At 65.0% G+C, this 7,848-nt stretch overlaps 1 protein-coding gene across 1 annotated transcript; it reads left to right on the top strand.

Moving 5' to 3' along the window:
• Positions 1-1,159: 1,159 nt before the first annotated feature.
• MSANTD1 (Myb/SANT DNA binding domain containing 1) lies at positions 1,160-7,581 on the top strand. The gene is made up of 3 exons (XM_090268227.1): positions 1,160-1,543; positions 5,169-5,444; positions 6,980-7,581. Exons 1-3 carry the CDS (start codon positions 1,290-1,292, stop codon positions 7,218-7,220), a joined length of 771 nt encoding a protein of 256 aa, XP_090124353.1. The 5' UTR covers positions 1,160-1,289; the 3' UTR covers positions 7,221-7,581.
• Positions 7,582-7,848: the final 267 nt, after the last annotated feature.

The following is a 7,848-nucleotide window of genomic DNA, read 5'->3' as shown; positions in this document are numbered from 1 at the left end:
AGGCTTCCTCCTGGAAACGGGGATCAGAGCCAGCGCTGGCCTCCCTTGCTCCATTGCCGCGGGGGCGCCGCGTGTGGACAGTGCCCGGCACACAGTGCTCACCGCTCGTCACGGCTGCTCCTGCAGTGTGGCCGCCTGGTCCCCCAGCCGAGGGGAGGAAATGAGACCGCTGGCTCTCCGTGGCTGCGGTCGGCAGGAGGGGAAGAAGGAAGGCCCACAGTGGAGCGGGAAGACTTCAGAGAGGAGGTGACGTCAGAACAGGGTTTTGAAGAACGGAGAGGCGTTTGCCAGCAGGTGTAAAGGCAAAGCCAGGTGATCACTGAGGAGGAGGCGGCGTGACTTAAGACTGGTCCCTTGGTTTCCTCCGTGGCTTCCCCAGCGCTTTCCTGGGGGGCTCTGAGGACAGCGGGAGCCCCTGCCCGGCCAGGGGGAGGCGGAGCCAGTGCTGAGGGCTCAGGGCAGGAGGGACACGCCACGCCCCTGCTCCCAGCTACTACCCAGCCTCAAGCTGTCCTGGCTGCTCAGGCCGCCCCGTGTCACCCAGGCCAGCAAACAGCCCCAGCTGCGGGGAGGGAGGTGGGCCGAGGAGGCACGGGGCCAGGCCCCGCTCCCGCCCAGCCTGGTGTCCGCGCATTTGTGGTCCTTGCTGGGACACGTGAGTGTGGCACCTGGGGACACTGCGTGTGGGGCCCGGGGAGAGGAGCGCTGGCACGTCCCTGAGGGTGGTCGTTCCTATCCTCGTCCATCCTGTTGTCCCTGCCCCTCCCCGCTCTGTCTGTCCTCTCAGTTTCCCCAGCTCCCCTCTGCCCCCCCCACGCCCCACCTCGGGCTTTCCTGGGGCCCCTGGCCTGCTGCGTGAGCCGGGGCCAGGCCGGGGAGGGGGCTGCGGCCTGGATCCCGCCTTTCGGGATCCAGGGCAGCCTGGTGAAGGCACTCGGCTCCTGGTGGCCGAGCTGGGGCCGAGGCAGGACCAGCTGCCTGGGCCGCTGGGGTCGGGCCTGGCCCGCCTGCTGCAATATTGATGGCCCGTCACAGTGGCCCTGATTTCTGCGCTTTCAGTTAAAAGGTTTCTGTTGTTGTAGCTTATGCAGTTGCTCTGTTGCTATGGAAACGTGACATCAAAATGACGTTTCCCGTTTAAAAGCTTTTAACTAAATTCCTGCCTGTCAGATGTAGGCCCCATTTTGAGTGCGGAGCTGCCTTCCCAGAGTTGGGCTCCCGTCCGTCCGTGGTGTGCCGGCCACGGGCCTCCCTGGGCCCGCTCCCGTAACCCCACAGGTGCCTCCGGCATGGCCACGGCCGAGGGCCCCGGCTACCTCGTGTCTCCGCAGACGGAGAAGCACCGGCGGGCCCGGAACTGGACGGACGCCGAGATGCGCGGCCTCCTGCTCGTCTGGGAGGAGTTCTTCGACGAGCTGAAGCAGACCAAGCGCAACGCCAAGGTGTACGAGAAGATGGCCAGCAAGCTGCTCGCCATGACCGGCGAGCGCCGGCTGGGTGAGGAGATCAAGATCAAGATCACCAACATGACCTTCCAGTACAGGTAGGCCGCGCCTGCGCGCCGCCACCGCTTCACGGCCAGGCGTCCTGCTGCCCGCCAGCCCGCCTGGGGCCAGGGCAGCTGCCACGTACACCGGCCTCCCCCGGCCCAGTCCCGCCCAGGCTGCAGGGCTGTTCTCGGAAGGAAGCAGGTGGGGTCCTTGCTGGGTCGAGCCCCATGGGACGAGATGGGGCGCACACAAACCGTTTGCAGCTTCCCGTCGGGGACGCAGGGAGAATGAAGCCCAGCGAAGGCAGCACAGGGACGGACCCCAGCTCTCCTGAGCCTCTGCTATGCTGCCCCAGGGGCCCTTTAGCCCTGTCCCCCTGGCCCCGCGAGCGGCTGACCCTTGGCCTGCACACACCACCCCCCAGCCATGAGCCTGCAGATGGCCCGCCAGGCTCGGCTCTGCACAGCAGGGCGGTGGGATGCTGCTGAGCAGACAGGGAAACTGAGGCCCGAGGCAAGAAAGAGGCTCAGCTTCCAGACCTGTGAGTCCCACCTGGTCCTGAGGCTCTGTCACTTCCAGCACCCGCGGGGCCCGCTGTGGACACGGTGTCACACGGACCTGGGCTGGGGCAGCTCATGAGGGCTGGTCGGGAACCTTGAGCGCCCAGGGGAGATCCCACCCGAGAGAGGGACCTTGTTTGTGGAAGGAAGCACTGGGGACGCAGGCCTGGCCCCCGCCCTGGCAGCCTGAGGGGACTGCTAGGTCAGGCCATGGAGGGCTCGGGACTGGGCAGCATGGCGGTCCAGGGAGGACGCCGAGCGTGGCCCTGGGCCTAGCGCCGTGGGGGTCATGGGGCCAGGCCTGTGTGTAGAGGGGCACAGTGTGGAGAGGGTCACGGTCAGGGCTGAAGGTCACAGGTGGGGCAGGGTCTTGCTGGGGTGAAGGTCAAGCAGGAGCTAGAGGCTTGGGGGGTGAGGGTGTGCAGCACCGAGTGCCCGGGGCCCTGTGTGCGGTCTGGGCAGGGGTGGGCCTGAGGTTGCCCCCAGAGCCTGTCAGTGTCCCGGGCAGTGAGGGGCTGCCCTGCGAGGTCCGGCTGGCCCCAGCCCTGGCTGCCTCCTGCTACTCAGTGGTCTCCAGGGCTGGGTGCCAACCAGGCCCTGCAGGGTTGTCTTGGGTGCTGTGAGCCACACTCTGTTGGGGGGAGGTGGGGAATCATCCCCTATATGGGCAAAGAGACGACCCCTGCCCCTGGCCTGCGGCTCCCGGCCCTTCTGGATTCTGGAGGCTCCTCCAGCCTTTGACAACAAGGAGGCTGTTTCCTGTTGCATCAGTTTAACTTGTTAACTTGGCCCTTCGAGGGTCAGGTCCAGAGCCGGGCCCTGTCTGGAGGCCCATTTCTGAGCCCCAGCCAAACCCGGACCAGGCGTGAGCTGCAGGGACAGGAGGCATCAGAGTCACTTAGCACAGCGGTGACAAGTTCCGGCTGGGCTGGTGGTGCCCCCAGGGCTGAGCTGTCTGCGGCCGCTCTGCGCTGGGTGTAGGGGGGCTGTGTTATCGGCCTCCCGGCTGGCTCTGTAGAGCTCGGCCTCTGATTGGCGTCTGACCGGGCTATTCATTATTTATCCTGAAAGCCTGCCGAGTCCCAGGGGAGAGATTCGGTTCCTGGAGGTGGGGGTGTGGGCCAGGGTGGCCACAGGAGGTGAGGGTGCAGCAGGCACTTGGGTGCTCTCAGGGGGCTGCTGCAGCCTGGGACTGGGGCCACAGCTCATGAAGCAGGTCGCACACGGTGGCCCTTCACAGCTCCCGTCCATCCGGGGAGAGACTGAGGCCCAGAGCAGGAGAGACCTGCCCAAGGCTACACAGCCCCAACCCCACCCCCACCCCCGACTCGCCCCACAGCAAAGGCTTCCCTTATTTTTTTAAATGTTTTCACTTTCTTTTTAAAAGTACTTTATTTACTTTTAGAGGAGAAAGGAGAGAGAAAAGGAGAGAAACATCACTGTGTATTTGCATCTCACACGCCCCCAACTGGGGACCTGGCCTGCAACCCAGGCCTGTGCCCTGACTGGGAATCGAACCAGCGACCCTTTGGTTCATAGGCCGGCGCTCAATGCACTGAGCCACCCCAGCCGGGGCCCTTACTACTTTCACAGTAGCTCTTTATATATTCAGGTGTCAGGATAAGGAAGCCTGAGGGCATCCGGGCTCCATGGAGCCTGGATGTTGGGATTCGGGGGCCCCTGTGCTGGGGCAGGCCTTGCCTCAGCCCCCATGGCGTGGGCCGGCTGGCGTGGGGCCTCCAGAGAGGACACCGGCAGAGGCTGGGTGTGGGTCCCGGGTCTGCACAGCCCTCTTGGGCTGGTGATGGCGGGGAAGACGGAGCAGCATCTTCTTCCATGCGTGCTCAGCCCATGTGCTGCTGAGAAGACACCGCTTGCTGGGGGCTGCCACTGGCCTCTGCTCCCCTCCCTGAGCCACAGCCCCCCGTCATCTGGCTGTGCCCCTGGACTGGGGAGACTTGTTCAGATAGCCAACCTGTTTCCCATGACCAGTGGCCTCGGCCTGGTTGGGAACCTCATGTTGGGACATGGAGCCATCTGGCCACCGGGCGCCCTATGTGGGAATGGGGGGCAGGAACCTGGCAGCGGGCCAAGGCTGAGGCCTGGGGGAGTCCTGGACCTCAGGAAGTCCTGGGTCTGATGGGGCAGAGAGCCCCTGCCCCACCCACCCACCTTGTGGCTTCTTTCCAGGCCTGGCCGGTGCTGCCCAGCTATCGGGCAGCCCCATCTCCCCTCACCTCACCCCCAGAGGGAGGCTGACGCCCGGGCCTGTCCGCTGGGGAGGGCAGGGCACAGGGCCTGTGTACGGCCTGGGCCCACGGTGGGCAGAGCTGGGCTGTATAGACCCTCGGCCTGAGGGCAGGGGCCCTGTCAGCCCAGACCTGTGGCCTCCGGGCGCCTTCGGCCAGCGTGTGTCTGGACAGCTTGCCGTTTGCCAGGCACCGGGCATTGTCCTATCAAGTCTTCCCTGCAGCCATGTGCGGGGCCCACTTCGATCATCCCCGTTTTACTGATGTGGAAATGGAGGCTCAGAGAGGTTAATGAACCTGCCCACGGTTACGCAGCCAAGGGTGGGCGCGAGACGCAGACGCAGACTGACTGGGTGCTGAAGCCTGCGCTCTTGCACCCGTGGCTCTCGCTCCCCGAGGAGGCCTCCTGAGAAACACACGTTTGTTACGTTCCGATATTTCACGTTTGGACGTCACAGGACGCTGTTCTCGTGCGCGCGCCACGTTTCATTGCACCGCGGTGTTTTACCGTGGCCGCTGGCTCACTTAGAAGCAGTCTTTATTCACTGTAGGGAGTTGAGACACCACAGCAAGGCAAGGAGAGGACAGCAGGAGGTGCCCAGGTCCCGGCCTTGACCATGACTTCATTCATGTTGGGGCTTTTAACATTGAAAGCCGCCTGGGCCGCAAGTCTGACTTCTTTCTAAGTCCAGAGTCCCCTTGGCCCTGGAGCCCAGCCAGTTTTTCTGGGGAGGCCTGTCTGCCCGAGAGTGGCTGCTGCCCAAGCCACCTGGCCCCTGGGCCCCGGAGCCGCGGAGCCTCCACCGGGGCCGGGCGGGACGGGTGGGAGCAGGTCGTTTCTCACCCTTGGCTCTTGTGTCTCGTTTCAGGAAATTAAAATGCATGACAGATAGCGAGTCCACCCCGCCCGACTGGCCCTATTACCTAGCCATTGATAGGATCCTGGCCAAGGCCCCCGAGCCCCGTGATGGCACGCTGCCGGACGGCCAGCAGCCGGGGCCCTGCGCGCCCCAGACCGAGGAGTCCCTGTCGCTGTCTGCTAAGTCCACCCCTCCGTACCCACCGTATGCCCAGTGCTCCTACGAAGGCCGCTTCCGGGACGATCGCTCCTCCAGCTCCTCCAGCTCACTGTCCCTTAAGTTCAGGTAGTGTGTCCCCTCTCCCGCCCACCACCAGCAGGGCTGCGAGCGGCCAGGGCGCTGCCGTGCCCGCGCGTCCCCAGCTGGCGTGTGAGGCCCCGGGGCAGGGAGGCCTCGAGGGAGGCGCAGGAAGGCAGGTGCGCGAGGCAGGGCGGGCCGTCCTGGCCGCAGCCCGGCTCTGTCTCCTGGCCGCGTCGCTCTGAGCTGTGTGGAAAGTTCTTGACCTCTCTGGGCCTCAGTCTCCCTCTGTAAAATGGCAGTAAGTCAGGAGCTTCTCTGAGGATGGCTAGGAACGTTAGAGGGGGTCCAGGCCTGGGCACAGGGACCCCACAGCCCCCGGGGCGCCCGCCCTGACTGTCACTCAGCTTCTCCTTCCGGGCTTCCCCTCACCCCCAAGCAGACCCCACCCTGGGGCCCCCCTTCCCTGTCTTTTCTGGGCCGCCAGTCCTCTCAGCACCAGGGAGGGTGTTGGGCTGAGCCTTCAGAGTGACCGCGTGACCTGGTCACCAGGGGTGTGCCTGTCCCCTTTGTCCGTCATGTGCTTCCCGCCATGTGACCCTGTCTTCAAGCTGCCCACAGACCGGCACACAGGGAGCCGGGAGAGCCAGAACAGGGGACGTTTGGGCTGGGTTTTCAAGGGCGAATAGGAGTTGGCCAGTCGGCAAAGAGAACAGGAAGTGTGCATGTGAACCATGGCTCTGCCTCTCCCCAAGCCCGTTTTCAAGTCTGTCAGACAGAGGCATCTGGGGGGGGGGGGTCCCTTTAATCCTGACACCCTGGGGTCTGGGCTACTGTTTGGTTTGTCCAGTGCCCCTTCCCTGGAGGGGATTCCGCAGCAAAGACCCCAGACAGCCAGCCCCGATGAGCAGGGAAGCCTGAGGTTCACGCCCGGTTATTTACATGGACTCAGTCCAGTTCCCAGACTCACCGCTGCTCCCGCCCCTGAGGTTGGCCGGGTCACTGTTCTACTCAGAAGCACAACGGCAGGCAGGGCCTTGCCCACCCGTGGGGGTCAGTTCAACCAGGGGTACCCACCATCCCCAGCCGACAGCCCCAGGGAGAGCCACAGGCCTGGGCTGACGTCACCTCCTGTCCACCAGGGGTTTGGCCAGGCTTCCATGGGCCCCTGCCCCCCAGGTGCCTGTCCTCCTGCCTCCCCACCCCTAATCCCAGGCGGCTGGGAAAGGAAGGGGGCCCAGGACCCAGACCCTTTTCTCTGGGACCTCAGTTTCCCCATCTGCCCAAGGCCAGCTGGGGCTGGTGATCTCTGGCTTCAAGGGGTGACCTCTCCCTGCTCGCCTAGCCCAGTGTGTTTGAGGGTGTCCCCACCCCCACCCCAGACCAAGGGCATTTGGATGTCCTGTGACCGAGTCACTGGGTCCCTGCGGCCCCCTCACTCTTGTTGGCGATGGGCTCTGAGCAAGTGGCCACGAGCCCTGGGCCTGTTTCCCATTGGCGTGGGAGAGTCCCCGGAGGGTCAGGCGGGGCCCCTGGTGCCCGGCTTGGGGGCAGCCGCTCACGCACTGACGCTGTCCCCCCAGGTCGGAGGAGCGGCCCGGGAAGAAGCGCAAGGTGCAGAGCTGCCACCTGCAGAGGAAGAAGCTGCGGTTGCTCGAGGCCATGCTGGAGGAGCAGCGGCGGCTGGGCCGCGCCGTGGAGGAGACGTGCCGCGAGGTGCGCCGCGTGCTCGACCAGCAGAGCCTGCTGCAGGTGCAGGGCCTGCAGCTGCAGGAGCGCATGATGAGCCTGCTCGAGAAGATCATCACCAAGGCCGGCGTCTAGGCGCCCGGACCGCACGCCCCATGGCCTGGGACACCCTGGGGCCCCACCTCCAGCACGAAAGCCCCTCCTGGGACATAGGCCAGAGCCACTGCAGGGGACTCTCCAGTAAGAACGTACCGGAGTCCTCTCTCCACCATAGTCACCATCGGTGACGCATAAGATGGCGTTTGATATTGTGTGATTCCTCCTTCCCACCCGGAGGCAGAGCCACCTCCCCAGGCCCGAGGGAACGCAGTTTCTCTGTCACCAGGGTCCCTGCCTCTGTCCTGAACAGCCTCTGACACTGGGGCCGGCTGTCATCTGCCTCCTCAATGCGAACGCTAATAAAGGTGACGACACCTGCTCCGTGACCCTCCCAGTCACTCTCCGTGACAACGGACAGGCCTGTCCTCGCCGAGCTTACACCCGGGGCAGGGTGGGGGGTGAGGTGGAGTGGGGAGACCAGCACAGGAGTAGAGAAACGAACTCATGGTGGGCTGTGATGATGGGGAGGGATGGGCTGGCCCCAGGGGCCCCAGGCAAGGAGGGGCCAGACTCCGAGCTGGGGAGGTGGCCGGGGCGGAGCCGGGCAGAGGAGGGGCTGGCCTCATTGCCTCTGCCCCTGGCCGGCAGGAAGACCTTTCTAGAA

The sequence above is a fragment of the Furipterus horrens genome, unplaced genomic scaffold, assembly GCF_987537825.1.
Source record: "Furipterus horrens unplaced genomic scaffold, mFurHor1.1.pri manual_scaffold_2, whole genome shotgun sequence".
NCBI lineage: Eukaryota > Metazoa > Chordata > Mammalia > Chiroptera > Furipteridae > Furipterus > Furipterus horrens.
This window is presented reverse-complemented; position numbering and strand designations above follow the sequence as displayed.